The sequence below is a fragment of the Orussus abietinus genome, unplaced genomic scaffold (genome assembly GCF_000612105.2).
Source record: "Orussus abietinus isolate OABI.00-Male unplaced genomic scaffold, Oabi_2.0 scaffold227, whole genome shotgun sequence".
NCBI lineage: Eukaryota > Metazoa > Arthropoda > Insecta > Hymenoptera > Orussidae > Orussus > Orussus abietinus.
The window spans coordinates 75,646-97,541 of NW_019394967.1; the positions used below are offsets into that span (position 1 = coordinate 75,646).

At 42.4% G+C, this 21,896-nt stretch overlaps 1 protein-coding gene across 1 annotated transcript; it reads right to left on the reverse strand.

The window, feature by feature from the left end:
* Positions 1 to 13,741: 13,741 nt before the first annotated feature.
* LOC105695384 (cell wall protein IFF6) lies at positions 13,742 to 15,807 on the reverse strand. Its single transcript, XM_012416903.2, has 3 exons — positions 15,613 to 15,807; positions 14,415 to 15,107; positions 13,742 to 14,274 (listed from the first exon to the last, which is right to left on the reverse strand). The coding sequence occupies exons 1-3, from the start codon at positions 15,733 to 15,735 to the stop codon at positions 13,960 to 13,962; spliced, it is 1,131 nt and encodes a 376-aa protein (XP_012272326.1). The 5' UTR covers positions 15,736 to 15,807; the 3' UTR covers positions 13,742 to 13,959.
* Between the last annotated feature and the right edge of the window lie 6,089 nt (positions 15,808 to 21,896).

Below are 21,896 nucleotides of genomic sequence, written 5' to 3' on the forward strand. Positions count from 1 at the left end.
CCCTAAAATCAACTCTAACAACGCTCACCATGTTAAAGTATCGTTGCGACTCTAACCACAATTGTTATATGCGCAACTACAATTTCTTGTCGTTTTAGCCATCGCGGCTGCAACGATGACTGCTATATCGTAGTTAATAAACAGTAACAAGCACAAGATCAATGCAGCCACCGTCCATTGAACATTTCCGATATCCGCCAAACGTTTGAACAAATGTTGAAATTCCACGAAGAATCGAAGAAATTCCAGAAATTCCCTAAAATCAACTCTAACAACGCTCACCATGTTAAAGTATCGTTGCGACTCTAACCACAATTGTTATATGTGCCCATAATTATGAAAGTGGTCTGTCATATACTTTTTGTTTCGAAATTACATTGAATTAATTTAGTTTAAAATAATGTGGCGTGAAATAACTGATAAACTCATTTTTTTTTTAATTTTGACTTAGACCACTTTCATAATTATGGGCACATATGCGCAACTACAACTTCTAGTCGTTTTAGCCATCGCGGCTGCAGCGATAACTGCTATATCGTAGTCAACGTAGTATTTAATAGTATTTCCACCTTTCACGGTCGAAATCCAAATTATACGACCCTTGTGATATTCCCTGGATTGGGGCGCTTAGGGAAGAGGCGCATTCGTATACGAGGGGGAGGGTGATGGCGGACGCGACCACGGACGGATCGGAAGTTTAAAGATTCAAGAAATGTCGAAGAAACGACGCCGATTCGGGGATGCAGCTGACGTATCGCAGGGGGTCGCCGCGTTCGCCGGGAATTCCGAGTACGCCCGGAGGAAGTCGATCGTAAAGGCGGAAGGACGTCGCCTCGCGGGTCGAAGGGTTTAAACTTGCGAAAACTCGGGAGCTTCTTCTAGCCGTTCGGGAGACGCGGGCGCACGGTTAAGTCGTCAAACGATCCGCGAGCCCTGCGTCCGTTTCGGAACGGCCGAATGGCCGACCTAACCTATAACGTGGCTCGCCGGTGGGTACAACAATAACGAGCCAGAACGCGGCGCGAAACGACGCCGTCACGACCGGGACGGGGGAAACGCGAACGGGTTAAGTCCACAGAATTTTCCCGGAAGATCAATACCGAGATCACCTAGCTAAGCAATTTCGTCAGCGAGTGACGCCCCGGAATGCTCCGCAGGACGCGGAGGAAACTTGCGGCCCCCGCAGGACGAAATCGTCAAACGCGGTTATCCGACGTCGCGTATTTCTGGCGGAGGACTTATTAGATAGGACTCTGATAAGCGGGACCTCCTCGATACCGATCTTCTCCGAGTCACTCGATGCACCTAGTGGCGCAAAACATTTCTCTTATATATTCTGTATACTTAACGAATATCGTATATTTTATACAAAGCATATTTTTGGCGGAGGACTTATTAGATAGGACTCTGATAAGCGGGACCTCCTCGATACCGATCTTCTCCGAGTCACTCGATGCACCTAGTGGCGCAAAATATTTCTCTTATATATTCTGTATATTTAACGAATATCGTATATTTCATAAAAAGCAGGCATTTCATATATTCCCGAAGATGTCTTGCGATTAGAATTTTTTTTTGTCGTGTTTGTACAATATCCGTATGTTTTTCTAATATCTCTCTTACAGACGTACAAAACATCTCGTTTCATTGTAAGGTAAGTGTTTTTTTTTTCTTTTTAATATCATCGGACGAAAAGTATTTAAAATCAAAATCACACGTTTTGTCGTAACATAGTGAAATACCGGAACGAGAATATTACAAAATCTGTCGGTTGAGATGTTTAATGAAGATTAGGAAAAAATATTTAGGAAATATTATATGATACCGAGGAGTCCTTGAAGTTTATTGGATACGACCAGTCGACGTCCGAGTATATTCTCCTCGAGTTGTATGACGGGACTCGTTATACGAAATTCTGGGTAATCTACTTTTGTTAACACTCGGTTTATATTAATTCCTAAATGCGAGATTGCTTCGGAACAATCTGCGGTAGGATATTGCGCTGGTGCGGTGGGAACGAGTCGCGGGCTAAAATGGGGATTCCCGCAAAGGAAGAAGAGTCGCGCGGCTAAATGCACTCAAGTGGTGCAATCTTTTCGAGCTGAATGGATGACTGCCGGGTGGTTCTGGGGAACAACTGTAATAACCAGGCAGGCCAGCAGACAGCCCGATGGGAACGGCACCATTATGTGTCAAGCAAAACTCGTAACGGACCCGAGCCCTCGGTGAATGGGTTAAGTCCGCGGAATTTTCCGGAGGATCGATACCGAGATCACCTAGCCAAGCAATTTCGTCCTCCATGACACACCGAGAAATAATCCGGAAAAGGGGACAATGTCGCGAGGAAACAACGGGAAATTTTGCCGCTTCGTGCCAGATTACCACTGTACATATATACACCAACTGGAGGAGCTTTCTCCTCGGCACGTATAGAAACTTTCGCTGTATAAATAAACGACGAGGGCTTTAATAACACGGGGGAAAAGTTTTTACCCATTTTATTGTGGATTAATGATGGCGTCTCTGCAGAGTCCGTGGCAAATCTTTACGAAGTTGAAACGTTAGCGATTGCGTCCATTTTCCCACTGAAAACGTATTCCAGTACGGATGAAATCTGAATAATATTTTGAAAATACGCTTAATATGGTTTAAGTATATTTTTAATATAAACGTAGCGTCGATTCGGTGGTCATTCGGACGACTGTATCGGGTCATTAAGGTAGAGGATTATTTCCAATAAATGTCCGTCACCGGTTCAGGAAATTTCGATTACTGGCGAAATTAATCCTAAAGATATCATCGATATTTGAGGTAACTTCATCACGGCCGGGGAGCAGGTTTAAAAAATTTCATCCCGGACGAACCGAACCTGGTTAACCGAAATTCTGGCCGGAGTTTCGGTGCATGAATAATTAAAAAAGATTTCAGCCATGCGAGGAGAGAATTATATGTGCATTTTAATCTGCACAGGCAATCGTGCGGATAATGCTTGGTCGTGTATACAGAGGGAAATGTATTTGTGCATGAAAATCCGTGTCACGGGATAATGTAACGCGATAGTTTGCAGATTTCCATTAGGCTCAAAAGGAGATCGAGAGTGTATTATGATGCACGAATAATGCGCAATGCATGTCAAATGTATACCTAATTCTTTTAACTGGCAACGATTTTACGAAGGCGAAATCACGTACGAAAATCCAGTCCATTGTTAATAAATAAATATCGCTCTGATCGCGTTTTATTCATGTCGGTATACCGTTCCGACGCGAGGATTTCGAAATACCGAAATCCCGTTCATGACGTAATTTGTACATACAGTCCGTATTTTCGTTGGTATTATCTTCCCTATTATGATAACAGGGTAATTAGTGAAAGAATCGAATTTCACGTCCGAGAATATTGGAAAATAAATCCCGTGCTGTGCCAGCAATTAGTCCTGTTCCTTTTCTTTCTTTAATTCAATTTAACCACCTTTTTCATTATTTCTCTGGGAAACGGTATAGAACATCCTTATTTCCTTTGGAAGTGTTTGCATGGAAAGGCAAGCATGTTTGAGATTAATTAAATTCCGGAGGTGTGGGAATTCCAACTAGACGTTAATGGCAACTTCGTGACCTCGATCAATGATATATACCGAAGAACCAATCATTATATCACGCTTAACGAGGTTATCGGACATATCGGAAAAGTGGAAATGTAAAAAAGGCAGGACTTGAAGGAGACGCTTTACAGATATTGATAAGATGGAGGTTATTAATTGGCTCCTCGACGTCCAATAACTTCTTATGACTCATCTGCGCTTCTTCCGCAATCAACTTCGCATTTCGAAATGCGCAGGTGAGATGAAAAGGAGTCATACCGAATGATGTATATCCCACTGGGATTGAAGAGTATTCATAGAAAACGAATGAAATCCTGAAATATTAAAGACAACCACAAGCTCGGAAGGGTATCTTACAATTTTCTTGTTCCCACCATTTTGAGCAAAATAACTTGAGTGCAACTAAATGTTGACCGAGCACATTCAGATAATTGTTACGTTAAGGTGAAGTGAAACACGTCGAGGAACTTGATCGACGTCGATAAAGAAAATTTTTCTAAATGCCTACGTTGCCGACGTTGGTTTTTATATTGACAGCTAGGTCGAATTATATTGGGTATTGTACCAAATGGCATATTCCACCTGTCGTTTTCGTACAATAATTATAAAGAAATCGAAGTAAAACTCCAGAAATCCTCTGGATTCATGCCTTCTGGGGCCCTAATTGACTGCGGAGGGACCCCCTGCGCCATCTGTGATTTCCAGGTCAATTAAATTTTCACTCCGAGACCTCGTACTACCACCGTTTTGGCAAAGAAGCGCATACAACACTTTTTTTGCCTTTATCCCGTTCAAATGCGAGTTTATCGATTACCAGAGTGTTCTAAATTGTCGTAAAATTGTCCTGACCCTTTCGATTCTCATATCAGAGCCTTCGATAATTGTATATCGATCGAAATATGAGAGCTCGACGCCATTTTGGTTCTGGTCTGGACTGAGTTAAAAGATTTTTTTGAAAAATCCAAATTTTGAATGTGTCAGGACAATTCTTAGATGATCAGGAGCGATGTGTCAAAGTTTCGGACAGTTTGGTCTAATACCCTTAAAAAAAAGTGTTGTATTCGAATCGACTGATTTGAAGGATATTTCACTTCACCTTAAAACTGTGAAACGATAGCTTGACTTCCTGCTGATAAATAAATAGTCTACCATCAGAGAGACGGAAAATTGGCACGAATTAAATTTGGAGATCGTTCGGGTCGAGACTCCGCTGAGTAGCATGAGACGAGGGGCTAAAATTGTGGATATCATCCCTAATGAGGGAAACTGTTAGACGGAAAGGGTGGATCTTCGCGGGGGAGCTCAAGGAGGGCCAAGTTAAGGTGCAAGTCATTAGCAGACTCAACGGTTTCACATAAGATAATTTCTAAACGTCGTGTCATAATCCTCTGGAACATTTCCTCCTTCGAAAGTGTAAAAACCTAGATAAATTAGATAATACATATTGACATCTACCTCGACACATGCCTTGGGAATTTCTTTCCGTCATGGATATTTCCTTTCAGAGATCAATTTTAACGTAAGTCCTGAAGGAAACTTTGGACCCATTATCCGACCTTTCAGGTACCAATCACCCTGGAAGACGGATCTTTCACCTTCTGCCGTTTCACTGTGCTTGAACTTTGCAAATTGGCTAAGTTGACGTGAGCTTCATACGGCATGCTACATACAAGGTGCACTAAATTTCTGAGAAGACGGAAGATGCCCTAGGAAATTGCACATGTACTACGGCACATGTTCTGTGACGTGCGTGGATATGTATAAAATCATCTTATGTATATAATACTGACGCAGTATATTTTACTCGAGTTTTGCAAAGTGGCTGACGATGAGATGAACTCCTAGTCGATCCCGTCCCTGACTCTGGACTCGGAAATGTGATGCTAGAATATTCAATGAGACCCCTCGAGAGTGCTGTAAAAGCTTTTGTTTGCCAAGTGGACATTTTATCGGGACAAGTACTCGAAAGGGAAACAACGTAACGAGAGCTTCAGATGCTTCAAAGCTGAAACGAATCTCGGAACCTAAAGACCCAGTTGTGGTTATCCGATCTACTGCAAATGATTTATTATCGAATAATTCGAGCTAATATCATCAGCTGCACGAGACAAAGATGTTGACGTGCGACAAAGTATTTCATCGAGATCGCTCTGTAACAATAGCCACTTAAGGTGAAGTGAAACACGTCGAGGAACTTGATCGACGTCGATAAAGAAAATTTTTCTAAATGCCTACGTTGCCGACGTTGGTTTTTATATTGACAGCTAGGTCGAATTATATTGTGTATTGTACCAAATGGCATATTCCACCTGTCGTTTTCGTACAATAATTATAAAGAAATCGAAGTAAAACTCCAGAAATCCTCTGGATTCATGCCTTCTGGGGCCCTAATTGACTGCGGAGGGACCCCCTGCGCCATCTGTGATTTCCAGTCAATTAAATTTTCACTCCGAGACCTCGTATTACCACCGTTTTGGCAAAGAAGCGCATACAACACTTTTTTTGCCTTTATCCCGTTCAAATGCGAGTTTATCGATTACCAGAGTGTTCTAAATTGTCGTAAAATTGTCCTGACCCTTTCGATTCTCATATCAGAGCCTTCGATAATTGTATATTGATCGAAATATGAGAGCTCGACGCCATTTTGGTTCTGGTCTGGACTGAGTTAAAAGATTTTTTTGAAAAATCCAAATTTTGAATGTGTCAGGACAATTCTTAGATGATCAGGAGCGATGTGTCAAAGTTTCGGACAGTTTGGTCTAATACCCTTAAGAAAAAGTGTTGTATTCGAATCGACTGATTTGAAGGATGTTTCACTTCACCTTAATATCGTAAGAGCCCTCAGACTTTGAAACCCCTTAAACCGTCGAACGCGTTATCGTTTAAATTTGTTCCATCGTCGGTGAGAATTTTTACACGTTTCAGTAAATACTTTATAATACTTTTTGCATATTTTAACAAGTATCTTATGATTGATTGCCATGTGTCGTGCAGATCTCGTTTGAGGTTTCGTCACGTCAGGGGACTGATAGACAGGCGATAAATGATTAACAGGGGTATCCGAATCGATGAGTGTGCCGAAATAGCTTCCTCATCACTTCGGGGTTGAGAAGACAGCTCGTAGACGGAATTACATCCGGCGTTTTGCATATTTCAGAAACATCCATAACAAGATCCTCTTATCCGTTTCGCGGTTGACCTGGATTCCCACATCCATTTCACTCAAATGCGGTGAGCTGTTCTGCAGGATGAATTCCTGGAATTTTAGACCAACCAAGCTGTTGCTTTTGCGTCCAAGTTGAATTTATTACGGTAATGCAACTGCTTGCCTTTCCTGTTTCACGGTATAAACTCTCGGAAATCGTCCTGACTCTGGATCGAAAAAGACAAGCACGTAACTACGTCAGGAATACTCACGTAATATATTAGTCTACCGACCATTACTCGATACACATTAAGGTGAAGTGAAACATCCTTCAAATCAGTCGATTCGAATACAACACTTTTTTTTAAGGGTATTAGACCAAACTGTCCGAAACTTTCACACATCACTCCTGATCATCTAAGAATTGTCCTGACACATTCAAAATTTGGATTTTTCAAAAAAATCTTTTAACTCAGTCCAGACCAGAACCAAAATGGCGTCGAGCTCTCATATTTCGATCAATATACAATTATCGAAGGCTTTGATATGAGAATCGAAAGGGTCAGGACAATTTTACGACAATTTAGAACACTCTGGTAATCGATAAACTCGCATTTGAACGGGATAAAGGCAAAAAAAGTGTTGTATGCGCTTATTTGCTAAAACGGTGGGAATACGAGGTCTCGGAGTGAAAATTTAATTGACCTGAAAATCACAGATGGCGCAGGGGGTCCCTCCGCAGTCAATTAGGGCCCCAGAAGGCATGAATCCAGAGGATTTCTGGAGTTATACTTCGATTTCTTTATAATAATTGTACGAAAACGACAGGTCGAATATGCCATTTGGTACAATACACAATAAAATTCGACCTAGCTGTCAATATAAAAACGAACGTCGGCAACGTAGGCATTTAGAAAAATTTTCTTTATCGACGTCGATCAAGTTCCTCGACGTGTTTCACTTAACCTTAAAGATGCACTTTTATTCCATATATCAATGATTCTACGGCCAGGAAGTTTGAATATTCTCAGGCTGACATTGATTAGTAAATAATACTTATAATGAAAAGTTTCGTTTCCGACCGCTCTGTATTTCAAGTTCTTCACGTTGAATAAGATGAGACGGTCCAATAAAAGTTTCGTTTGGTTGTAAAAGGTGCTTCATTGTTTCGAAGGTACAGTGAGGGAATAACGAGCGACATACAATTGAATTTTCTTCATCGAATATGGCAGATAACTTTTCAGTCTTTATTCGAGAAAAAAAAGAAATGGTTGTGGGCGGGATTTCTCTAGATAAAATATTTTAGGGAAATCCGTAATAAGGTCTTCTTAGCCGTTCCTCCGCTGACCTGGATTCAAAATCCTTCAGACCAATTGCGGTGATCCATTCAACGCATCCAGCTCCTTGGACCGGGAATACACCAATGTACATCCCACAAATGACCTAAAGCAGACTTTCTTCTTATTTCGGTAATTATCTTGAATTTTGTTAACAACCATCCTATCTCAGAAAACTCGAGAACCATCTTTCAATGAGTAACAACCTTCATTTTCGAAACGGACATTTCGCCAATTGGAAAACTCGAAGCGGGAGGAAGAAATAGTTAAGAAGCTTTCCTTTGTCACGTCGGCGACATCGGGATAACTTTTTTTCTCGCGACAACACAAAGGAGCCTTCAAGACAAGAGATTATATGACGTTCGACGTTTCATATCTTGGAGAAAAATCCGTAATAAGGAACTCTTAGCCGTTCAACGATTGACCCAAATCCCAAATCCTTGAGATTCAGTTTGCGACGGACTATTCAGAGTCCTAAGCTCTCTAGACTTCGATCTAGTTCGATCACGTCGATTTCACGTGCTCTTCTTCTCTGACAATACCGCGTATTTCAATAAGTCCCCGCCATAGAATTAAACAAATATGCATTGCTACTAGTATCATACATAATGAAACTTTTGCAACAACGGTAGGTCCTTTAAATAAATTCCAATCGGGGTAAAGAAATTACTTTCACAAGGTTTCACCAACTAATCAGGTGCGATTACCTGTACCTGCATTCTCAGGAAATCTGTTCCCGAGAAATGTGTCAGGACGCAAAGTATGAGCACACCCTATCAATTAAAAGCGTACATCGGATAGGACTGCCATTTAGATATCGGAATTCGATCCATCGTGAATATTCTTCAAGGTCTGATTTATCCTGGACACGAGTAGTCATCCCTTGATAACTACCGTCGTTTTTTCCGATCTCGTTAATCCCACTGCAAGTGGCCGTCCTTGATAAGACGCTCATAAGGAGTTGATAACTCGAGAAATGTCGAGTATTCGCAATGACCAGTACATTTTCACCCTGACACGATTTTAGACGTGACTCCGCCGAGGTTTTTGGGTTATTTTTCCAATGAGTAATTGCACCTCTCGTTTTCCTTTTACGGGTAGTACTGAGTTGTAAACCTTCGAGTTTCTGGAACGGGCTAATGAGAATCCCTCGGGTTGCAATCTAGAATTGGGAGTTACGACGGTGAAGGGAAGACCTGGTTCTCGGTAAATATGCGAATTTTTTCCCTCGATATTTTCAATCCATCCTGATCTCGAGATTCTGCAAATCGAGGGATTTTTATAGACATGCGATTTTTCAAATGATAAAACTTAATCTCGATTCACCACGCAGAGACGTATTACATTGATATTCATACATTTTGTGAAGGTTGTAGAAAATTTATACAATAAGGGTAGAGAATGTTCTTGCATGACGGGACAGAGAAGTTCACCAGTTTAAACCTCAATAACTTCTTAATCAATTTAATTGAAGACATCATACACGAGGTTCTCCAGGAGAGCAATAATGCAATCGACAGGATCTCCCTTCGTAATACCATAAAATGGCGTTTCTTTTCGTTCAAAGTCCTGCCACTTATGCTGAATACTCAAATCTACAAACCCCACAAATGATTCTCGACACATGATCATGAAATAAATTTATTAATCATTAACGAACGAATTTTTCTCTTCCTAGAAACGGAAGGCGGGACGGTCTCCGATTTAAGACTTTAAAAAGTCCATTTAAATATTTACATAAACGTCTCGCGGCGACATTTATTTTGGTTAAATGAACTCCGAAGGCTTCTAGATTCTCGCATAAAAATGAAGAAATTTATCTCTTTAAAAGGTCCAGTTTCTCCCCTGAAAAATTGGAGCGAGGCAGTCGAAGGAGAATGCCGCGCGGCTCCCCGAGGAAAGTCGAAAAGAATCCTCTCTCGAGACGTTGACAATTCTTATTGTGGGGCTTAGCTTGTGTGGAAGTGTTCCCCAGACAACGGGAAAGCCTTGGAGGGTGATAAAGAAGTAGCCATCAGCTATCATCAACGAGAATTTTACGATGATGCCTCCGCGCATTAGCAAGGCGGTCTCCGGCTGGCTTAAAACGAGCCTTTCACTGCATGCCTCGTTCTGTCGAGCCGAAATGCGTGTTAGAGTAAAAATGGTGAAAAACCTCGCCGTTTTCAGGAATCGGCCATCACTCTTTAATAACAATTTTTCGCCCCGAGAGGACGCTCGAAAGTCCGGACCTCGCGCGGAACGAGCGCGGCCTCCAATATTCGGTCGGGTCAAACAATAAATCCAATAAAACATTTCGACCGCCCTGCAGAGGACTTGATTCGATTGTTGTTGCCTTTTTAGTTGGCGGGGACTTGTCAATAAAATGAACAGTAATAATATCCCGAGGAACTCTCCACGCCCCGGGGCGCACTCCATTAAAGTAATGAAGAACGTGGACGGCGCAAGAAGAACGGTGACTCTGTGTATCGTTATTACTGCATCTGCGACCGTATCAAGACGGAGGGAGGAGACGTAGGGAGCGGAAAGGATGGCTAATCAATTAATATAGGAAATTAATCAGAGCCAATTAATTCATTGCGAGCGGCTCTTGAACATCCTGCGGCAGAGCGAGTAACCGCGCCTAATACTCTACCACCACCGAGACCTCTTCAATAAATCGGAAGAATTTATATTTCGATAAAATTGCACGTTATGGTAATTGCGGAAAATGAAATCACTCGCTGCAGATACGTAGATTTATAGAGCATTGAATTAGCCAAGTACGTATTTTATTTAAACATAAATGAACGTATTGTGTAGTGTGAAGCGGAGGTGGCAGCACATTTTGGAGTGCAGAGATGTATTGCAATTTTTTTTTTCTTTACGCTAGCTTATGTGAATAGAAAATCGGGAGATCGCAGCATCCTAGAAGCCCAGACTTTCCGTCAACCGGCGCTTTTTTCTTCTCCCGGACGTTTTTCCGCCGGGGCTTTTCCGCGGCCCTTTTTTTCCCTCTGAATTTTCCTTTTTTGGCTGCCTCCTTCGCGGTTATTTTTTTTATTTTTGTTTCCTAGATTCGGCATGAGTAGGAGAATGTTTTGGCGCGGCGAAAAACGCACTTTTCACCCGCGGGATTTCAGCTGCCATTAGCAACCTGTTGCGAACTTTGCAGCAACCTCGGCTGCCAACATCGCGACCCTTCCGCAGTATCATTGTCACCAATGTTTCAAATGTTGGAGTTACTAAAATCCCCCGTCAATTTAAAACTGTTTTCCTACCGAAAAGCAAATAGCCTGTGCTAACTTGAACAACCCCGTGGTCCGGCCCCGGTTTCAATGAAATTCCCGAGAAATAACTACCACGGAATAAAAAATGAGCCCGCGACTCGTTATTATTCCGTTAGCACTTGAGAAATCTGGAGAATCAAACTTACCTACTTTGGAACTCATATTTAAAACCGAAGTGCTGAATAGCTTTGTTAATTTTTCAATTCCAATTAAAACGGCCCCTCGAAGAGAGTCAAAGGGGTCATTGTGCACATTCTGGGAAGAAAGGGGAGAAAAGGCAAAATTATTATTTCTACAGCTTCAACAGCCTTAAGATGGATTGTAGGAACAACGGATTCGCCTGAGGGCTCGGGGAAATATGAATAAATTGTGAGAAATCAACTGGGAGCAATTAATTAATGGAGCGACGAAGTTTGCGAACAATAAATGACTTTTCTCTCGGAATGAGAAACAGTAGGGATAACACGTTATTCGTGGCTTCGAATGTCGTACAAAAGTAAAATAGTAAAATAATGCCGAATTCTTAACCTTTGCGACATCTTTTTACTCGATTATTTCAAACATGTCCGATAAAAGCGGCTTAATAATTCTAGTTCGATAAAACGATTTTCTTCCTTAAAATGAAATTTCCCTGGACTTGGGTTATATCAAGAAATCACTGATTGTTTGGAGGCAAAATCAACTAGATTGCTTGTTTGTTCGGAGGGAGAGTTTGTTAATAAATTGAGAAATTAATTGATGGCGATCGGCGGGGCATATAATTAGTGCGCGGCCTTCATGGACTGCAACGTCTCTTCGGCATCCGATATCGAGTTTTTCCTATTTTCCTTTTAATTATATCAACGTACCGATAAAACGTATTCAATTTTAACGCAATAACGCAATTTCCCGAGAAAGCCCGCGTATAACATACCATAACCCGTAGGAAGCACGTCACCCTTCCTAAAAAGTGGAACGAAAACGAACCCCTTCGGTATGACCGAGAACCATTTATCTCCCCTCGATCCGTCACTTTTTGACCCCATTTGGGGACCGAACAAAACTCAAACTAGATAACGAACACTTTCCGTTAACGAGCTATTTTATTCGGTGTCAAATTGACGATGGTTTTCTCACAAATTGGCAACAAAAAAAAAAAAAAGCAACACGTTCCCGAGAGATTTTCACGTCGTTGGTTCCAAATTTGATTGATTGTTCTTTTTATTTTTTATTTTTTATTATTTTTTCAAAATACTGAACAGAGGGTAGCCAATAGTTACGAAGGCTCTTGAATTTCCGTGGCGTACCTGTCGACGAAATTTTCTTCTATGGAAAATTAATGTCCCTATGAGGGAAGCAGTACGCGAATGAAATTCTGGTGCAGCCAAGCCTCGCGGGTTTTGGGTTTTCGAAAGGTAAATTTTGGCGCAAAATCCATGGTGCAGAGGGTAGAGGCGATTAATATTGCAGGAGATATCGGCGGGTCGGCGAGGAGTCTGCGACACCCGCGGGCGTAGATGTCAATTCCATGAAAGCTTCAATGGAAACTCAAGTCGACCGTTCGAGTTTGAAAGATGAAGTTCGATCTTTACACGAGCAGACAGGCAATAATTCATGCCTTCCGATTTCATTTACAAGGCTTCGGGTTCCACTACCAATTGAAACTTCCGATAAACTTTTAATTTACGTACGCCCCCTCCGCGTGCGCCATGTTACATCTCGTGTGAAATCAAAATCCACTAAAGGGAAAGTTTTAATTGAAAGTGGAACGATCGAAGACGGGGCGGGACTTTTGCGTTAGATCACCGACAAAGGGAATTCGACCCCGTAAGACGGCATCGATAGAACGTGAAATTTAATTATTCTTACGAAATTAATGTACTCCCACCCAGATTTGTTCTCGTCTCTCGCCTCATTTATTAATTTTCTAAAAAGTTAAAGGTATCATTACTTTGTTTTTTTTTTCGTTTCCATTACAATTTTATAGATTCAATGAAACATCGAATCGTTTCCATAGATCTATTCAACCGCGCGAGCGGAAATGATGGTTTTGGGACATTTATGTTGGCAAAGAAGAAAAAAATGGCCCCCGGTATTACTCCACCCGTGGGGTCGAACCGCTACACCTCTCCGAAGCTCGGTTTTTTTTAATTAAACGTTATCGGCGCCGAACGGCCCTGCACCAAACTGTTAACGGTGGAGTACCGGAGCCATAAATACTGTCATGGAAAATGACTTCACAGCTCGTTGCTTCGCCGGCGGGAAAACTGTAAAGAATTGCGAAATGTGTGACGGGAGGACTAATAATTTCGACTACCTCCCAGGAATAATTATTATTAATTCCTAAATCTCGTAATGACGCTTGTTAATTCAGGTCCGTCCAATGGTACGCAGCATATGAAACGCTAGATTAAATGCAGGTACTTCTTTATTTAATAATTACTGTATCGGTATCGAACATTAGCATCGGGCCCTCGAGTATTGGCGAAGGGATATGGTTTCGTTTTTAGTACTTGAATACCGCTTACGTTAACAATTGAATACTACTAATGTCTCTCCGCGAAGCAGTCGCTTCGACACAATACGAACCCCTTGGAGGACACGGGGTTCTCGTGGGAACACATCCAATTAGAGGAACTTTGGATGCAGAGGTACTGATGGCCACTGTTCGCCAGTGGATTGGTTAGACGACTCGTTGGATGACGAACTGGAAGATTCACTTGATTCTCCGGTCGAGGATTGCTCGGTCGTTCCTTCAGGAGCTCCCGAACCGTCTCCGGATGATTCCTCGGTTGGTACCTGGATCGGCTGTTCGGATGAACCCTGAGATGGACCCTCCGTGGTCTGCTCCGATGATTCCTCGGTTGGTACCTGGATCGGCTGTTCGGATGAACCCTGAGATGGACCCTCCGTGATTTGCTCCGATGATCCCTCAGTTGGTACCTGGATTGGCCGTTCCGTTGAACCCTGAGATGGACCCTCCGTGGTCTGCTCCGATGATCCTTCGGTCGATCCCTGAGGAGGCCGTTCCGTTGAACCCTGAGATAGACCCTCCGTGGTCTGCTCCGATCCTCAGTTGGTACCTGGATTGGCCGTTCCGTTGAACCCTGAGATGGACCCTCCGTGGTCTGCTCCGATGATCCTTCGGTCGATCCCTGAGGAGGCCGTTCCGTTGAACCCTGAGATAGACCCTCCGTGGTCTGCTCCGATGATCCTTCGGTTGGTACCTGGATCGGCCGTTCCGTTGAACCCTGAGATGGACCCTCCGTGGTCTGTTCCGATGATCCTTCGGTCGATCCCTGAGGAGGCCGTTCCGTTGAACCCTGAGATGGACCCTCCGTGGTCTGCTCCGATGATCCTTCGGTTGATCCTTGAGGAGGCCGTTCCGTTGAACCTTCAGCTGGGGTCTCGGTGCCTTGTCCAGATGATTCCTCCGATGACTCCTGAGACGGCTTCTCCGGCGACTCTTCGGATGACTCCTGCGACGGCTTCTCCGGTAACTCTCCGGACGACGATTCGCTGGACTCCTCGGATGGTGCCTCCGTCGTCGGCGGTTTTGGTAGAGCGTTAAGGGTACCGTAAATCTTAATTCGGACGTTGATGCCTTCCCCTGGCTTTCCGAATGCTGCGATTACGACGTGCTTGAAACCGACGCCGCCTTTGAGGATCACAATGGTGGCATCCGTTTCTCCCAAGTTTACGGCTTCTATGGCAGTGATCTTTCCTTTGAGCCCGTACCCAGTTTTAGCCACCATTGGTTTGAAAGGGATCGGAAGCTGCACACAAACAATTGCACTGTTAATTTGCATTACCCCATTCTATCTGGATATATATAGCCTCGTCGGGAAAAGTCTAATCCGCGAAGCATGTCTCTTTTGATATTATCCGTTGCCGATCTAGATACAGATTTGAACGATTTATTAGAGTTGATTAGAAATCCTCTAGATATCGTTTGCCGGTGTTACGTAAAGTTCCCATCCTATCGATCGTAATCAAAGTCCAAGGCAGAATATCGTGATACGGTCGAAGGGTCATATCATTTTGTTAAATTGAATTAAACCCAATTCTAACACCGGCAGTTGAATTAATTTTTATAACATTTGTTGCATATTTTCTCTCATGGATGTTTCAAGGAGCAGTGGGAACGTAGGACAATTGGCAACTTATAAAATGCAACGTTTGCCGAATTTTTTTTAGACCACTTAGTTCAATTCCGTCTGAAATTTGAAATATTTCGAAAATTCGAAATTATGCGTGTAAGGATGCATTTGTTCCACTTACCCTGTAGAGGTATCTGGTTGTAGCCAAGACATCTCCCTCTTCGCGTTCCCCAACAATCAGATCATTGGCAAGAGTGCCAAGGGCCAAAGAGAGGCACACTACTGCAAAAATGGCGAATCGCATTTTGAGCCCAAGTTTACGATTTAAGTTTCTGAGTCGACACTCCTCGCGACTGATCGATTGCTCGAATCGTGGATCGGTGCAAGCATTTATACCTTTGCGTTATCAGCAGACAGGTTCGCTTCTCAGAAAAATCGTAGGTCTCACGGAACCGAGAGTTTCCTATCATCGAACGAGTGACAGAGAACTTACGTAAGGCTGTTTGCCACCAAAGTTCGGGAAAAATCGCATTAAGCTGCAACGTCAACGGAGCTTATACTATTTGAAATAAAGCGAAACGAAAGTTTTACATTTTTTACGCGCACGTATGGCGGTAATTGCTGGCATTTTTGGCGGTGACATGTGGCTGTGCCGACTTACCGTCGATATCGATTGAAGATTTTTCAATGGGTTTTATTTAAAAAGCGCAAAAAAATGTGAAAATGAATGTCGCGCGGTGCCGATAATTTATAATGGTGGGTCGAGCTTGCTGCTTGGAAAATAAATAAAGGTGTACAAATAACTGCGGAAAGGATTTTAGGCCATGATGTATGGGGGATGTTTTTTCTTTTTTTTTTATTCATAAACGATGATATTTGACATGGCGGGGGAGTGAGGTTGAAAAGTCGTGGAGTTCTATAAAATAACCATTGAATATATTTGTTATATCTTTCGTAGTGTGGGGCATTGCTACCGAAGTAATGCAACTTCTCATGTCGAGCAATGAATAGAGATAGTCTATCGAGTTGCTACGATAGTAGGTGTGCGCTGTTTGTAACAAGTTTAACAACAGAAAAGTCATTGAATTCCGGGTAAAGTTTCCGGATAAAATTTCGGTTACGTTTCGGAAATGCTGCCGAAACTTTGTACCTCCGCGAGGAAATTCGACGCAAGGACAGTAAAAGAAAACAAGACTATCGAGTCCTCTTTGCAAGTCTAACCGTCAACCGAATAAAATTGTACGCGCAGATCGATATCGCATAAAAATTGCCTGCCGGATTATTTTTTGAAAGGTAGCGAAAGGTGAAAAAAATTTCACGGTCGAATGTCCGAAAGTGCCAAGTCCACAGTTTCTCCCTTGCAAATGTCATCGAAAGAATTCCTCTTTTGTTATCCCAAAATTGGAAATCTGCCTATCTCAATATTTTCTTAAAACTGTGCATGATTAATTATCACGATTAGCTCTATATCCGGATATCAAGGTGCCTAATCTTTAGCGAGAAGAGACAATTTTAAGTATAACAAAAAAACTTTCCGAGGAACCTGCGCGAATCACCGACAAGGTCTTTGGGTTCTTTCCTTTGACTTAACAGACTCAAGACAAACAATATTAATCAACAGCCTGATTTCGTAATAACACGCGTTGGCTCGTGTTCATCGAGACAAAATTTTCCTCGCTGCCTGGGCTCGAATAAAAACTCTAAACCTGAAGAGAAAATTAAAATAAATTAATTTGACCAATCCTGGCTGATCGTATCAACAAAGTGTCTAGTAGCTCATTTTCCGTATCTTCTATTTCACGTAACGTCCGCTCCGAAATATGAATTAGCATGTCATATCGGCAGTCAAAGATAACGATTGCAGGCCCGTCTGCTTGCAAGAATATCTCCAGCTGATACGGCATGGCTACCAAAATATCTGAAAGCTACGAAATTCAAAGGAACAGCTTACGTAACAATAAATACACGGCTCGGAGTAACGGCGTAAAAACAAAATGTGATTTCGATTCACCTGATTCGTATCGGAGGTCTTATCAGTTTCGTGATTCGCGAGTGTACGGAACACTCGAAGATGTTGACCACCGACTTGTAGGGGGTCTGATATCGCGAGGACTGATAACTCGGAATTATCCAAAGTACTAACAGTTCGGGGAACGGTAGTGTTGATCATCGCCATGTTTTATGACGATGCAATTAGAAGACATTCTCATTGTCTTCCTGTAGGCCGATTAAATACTTGCTCGCAGCAAACATTTACGCAATTCGAACAAAATCGAGGGAATTTAAGGGCACACGTGCGGCTGGGAAATTCGATTGATTTAAACAATTACCGTGTTATTCCGGACAAAATTAAGCTCCGATTATTCCTGACAAAGTGCGATTATGCGATTAGTACTGCAGGAACCGATTTCCGTTTCCAATGGGACCTAATTTTTCAACCGATAAATTATGATCACTGATAAACGCCGATCATTCGGCCACGTCGAAGAGTCGCGATTATTAAAGTGACATGAAAGGGTCATTCTGAACAATTTGAAAGTTCAGCACGTGATTATATAGGCCCTAAGGAAGAACATGGTGCTCATGAAATTTCGAAAATTTCTTTGGCGAAAGGTCTCATAAATATTTTGACGTTTCATATATATAGGATGACCCTTTCATATCACCTTAAGGTGAAGTGAAACATCCTTCAAATCAGTCGATTCGAATACAACACTTTTTCTTAAGGGTATTAGACCAAACTGTCCGAAACTTTGACACGTCACTCCTGATCATCTAAGAATTGTCCTGACACATTCAAAATTTGGATTTTTCAAAAAAATCTTTTAACTCAGTCCAGACCAGAACCAAAATGGCGTCGAGCTCTCATATTTCGATCAATATACAATTATCGAAGGCTCTGATATGAGAATCGAAAAGGTCAGGACAATTTTACGACAATTTAGAACACTCTGGTAATCGATAAACTCGCATTTGAACGGGATAAAGGCAAAAAAAGTGTTGTATGCGCTTCTTTGCCAAAACGGTGGTAAAACGAGGTCTTGGAGTGAAAATTTAGTTGACTTGGAAATCACAGATGGCGCAGGGGGTCCCTCCGCAGTCAATTAGGGCTCCAGAGGGCATGAATCCAGAGGATTTCTGGAGTTTTACTTCGATTTCTTTATAATTATTGTACGAAAACGACAGGTGAAATATGCCATTTGGTACAATACCCAATATAATTCGACCCAGCTGTCAATATAAAAACCAACGTCGGCAACGTAGGCATTTAGAAAAATTTTCTTTATCGACGTCGATCAAGTTCCTCGACGTGTTTCACTTCACCTTAAGCCTCTCTCGGTGCAGAAAGAACGAGATTCCCCGCGGTCTCAATGGGAAGGGCATGAAACATCCACTTAATTAATTCTATCAAATTATTGATTAACTTAACCCTTAACTACTGTCGCGACGGTATAAGCCCGAAGTTTATCGGCCCCAGAGACCGCAGCGCAGTAGTTAAAGGTTAACAAGACTAATTTGCTACGACAGCACATTTCGCCAAGGAGTTAATAATCGTTTCCTATCGCAGTTTACGTCGCAGCTGACACAACTGGTATTTCGGTAAGTCAGCTGTAAAATTGAGCCGGCCGTAAATTACGAAATGGATTTCCACGCGTCCCGATATTCGGCCTACGTGTAAACTGGATTTCCCTCCAGGGGAGTGTTTAAAAAAATTACGCAAAAATGTGGAAAAACCACTTTCGACGCATAAAAAGCGGAGGACATGCCTGCCATTTAATTCCCCGAGCGTAATCCTTACATCCGCGAAAACGAAGTACCCCCTTAACGCACAGACGTGCCCATCGAAAATGCGTTTACAAGCATGATCGCTCCTCTAAAGTTAAAACACCCGATGGTAATGCACCGTGAAATTTAAATCGGTCATTACTCAACGGTAATAACAGTAAAGACAACGCCATGGTAATTGGATGGTGTGTTGCGCGATAAGCAGTTAACCGGCACGAGGATACAGTACTCCTTTATTACGGGGCCCGTGTACGTGTACACGCGTGCATGCTCCCCGTGTACCCGGGGCACACCATAAGAGCATATCCATCCCTCGGAAGTCCCGAGCTCTCGGTTTAACTCCCGAGTTAACGGTCTGCGAGTTTAATTTACTCGACACTTCGCGACTCCTTTTATTACGATTTCGGTGGGATTATTTAGCGGTCCTCGAAACTCGGGGGAGGAAACGCGACGTCGGCCTCGTACCTCAAACCCTGCCCTCGGGAATTGACGGGTAACGAGACTCGAAGAGGCAATTGACAATGCGCTTGACAGCGTTAATAATGGGCCGCAATAAAGACGCGATGTCTGAACGCTCTTACCCTCTAACTTACAAGAGGTACCATCTAAGTTACGAAGGATGCTCGCGGACGGGATTTATGGGAGATCACGGGTGGGCTCGATGGGAAATTGCGAATCGCATCATTTTGCACATTTATCGCTGGCTTAGCGGCTAGAGCCGAGTTATGGAGGCGACCGGGCATAAAATTCATTTTGAAATTAATTTCTTCATAGGGGTAATGGACGTCGATCGTGTCGCGCACTTGTAGGTGCGTCCTATAAACAATACAATTCGGTAACAAGTGGCAGTCGGTCATAAAACGATGGCTATGTTTTGGTGATTTCTAACTGGGATTTCCAGATTACTTCCACATGATTTCGAGCGTTAAGGTGAAGTGAAACACGTCGAGGAACTTGATCAACGTCGATAAAGAAGATTTTTCTAAATGCCTACGCTGCCGACGTTCGTTTTTTATTGACAGCTAGATCGAATTATATTGGGTATTGTACCAAATGGCATATTCCACCTGTCGTTTTCGTACAATAATTATAAAGAAATCGAAGTAAAACTCCAGAAATCCTCTGGATTCATGCCTTCTGGGGCCCTAATTGACTGCGGAGGGACCCCCTGCGCCATCTGTGATTTCCAGGTCAATTAAATTTTCACTCCGAGACCTCGTATTCCCACCGTTTTAGCAAAGAAGCGCATACAACACTTTTTTTGCCTTTATCCCGTTCAAATGCGAGTTTATCGATTACCAGAGTGTTCTAAATTGTCGTAAAATTCTCCTGACCCTTTCGATTCTAATATCAGAGCCTTCGATAATTGTATACTGCTGAGTTAAAAAATTTTTTTCAAAAATCCAAATTTTGAATGTGTCAGGACAATTCTTAGATGATCAGGAGTGATGTGTCAAAGTTTCTGACAGTTTGGTCTAATACCCTTAAAAAAAGTGTTGTATTCGAATTGACTGATTTGAAGTGGGTTTCACTTCACCATAAGATCCATGATCTTAGTGAGTATATATGAAAATTGTCTCGTTGGCATTTCACTTCGATTATTTGAAGGTCCTTGAAGTGGGTAATCGCGATTCTGTATATTGTTCCTTTCCGTTGCAGCGAGGGGTGTACGTGCTCGATTTATGAGATGCCATGGGTGGGCCTCGTAGAAAGTGACCAATCGCATAATTTTATGCTTAAAATGGTAATTCCCCTTGTACGGAGAAGTTACGATTGGCGAGTTGAGGATTTATATCCTTCGGAAGTTTAGAGGCCACTTTCGGCGACGCGAAGCGTTCCTGAAGTTTCCCCATAGACTGAGTAAACACCATCATTTTGTACGATACTTTGCGACCCTTTTTATTACGATTCCGGAGCGATTGCTCCACGCCCCGCAATCCGAAGGGGACTTTTGCATGACTGGCCTTCCATGAAAATTCTCATACATTTTTTCCCTAGTCTTTTGTTAGGAATTGAAGCATGTCTTGTCGAAAAATGTCCGGCGCCACGTGCTTTTACATGTACCCATATTTTAAAGGGAAACCGTCAACCTATCGATATCCTTGCAGCAAGCCACTTTCCTATTCGAACAATATACCAGGTCGCATTTGCAATCTTATTGTTAAATTTCATTATACGCCGTTCTGCGATGAATATACTTTACATATCGGTAAATCAACAAGTCGACATGCAGATCATCTGGACCAACTGCGGCACCTCTAATCACGTAATTTGCATGAAATTCTTAAAGCGAGTATTTCTTCTGCTGATATTGATGCACTCCGGAGAACAATGAGCTTCGTTGAATTCTAAACGGACGCGAAATAACACATTATTACTCGAGCCATTCAATTGTCTTACCCTAAATGCAGTAAATCATGACTTTATTTAGACGATTTCGCGACCATTTTGCCTCTCGCTGCAAATTGCCTAATGAGAGCCCCCGCCCGTTACTAATGAATTTATCGTATTTTCCACGTTTACTTTGACGTCCAAAGAACATAATACCCTTTATCCAATTGTTGCGGCCCGCACGAGCTATTTTATGTGTACCCGCATACATTTTAGCATTTTTTTCTACGAGCAAAAATGGCGTTTTCGCGGATTAAATGCACGCACGTGAAATAAACGTGAATGGTT

Excerpts from the sequence above, each read along its gene's own strand:
- LOC105695384 (XM_012416903.2), bottom strand. The coding sequence starts at position 15,735 with ATGCGATTCGCCATTTTTGCAGTAGTGTGCCTCTCTTTGGCCCTTGGC. Across the intron at positions 15,108-15,612 it reads CAACCAGATACCTCTACAGG|CTTCCGATCCCTTTCAAACC; the intron begins GTAAGTGGAACA and ends GTTTGTGTGCAG. Across the intron at positions 14,275-14,414 it reads CAACGGAACGGCCAATCCAG|GTACCAACTGAGGGATCATC; the intron begins GTACCAACTGAG and ends CGGCCAATCCAG.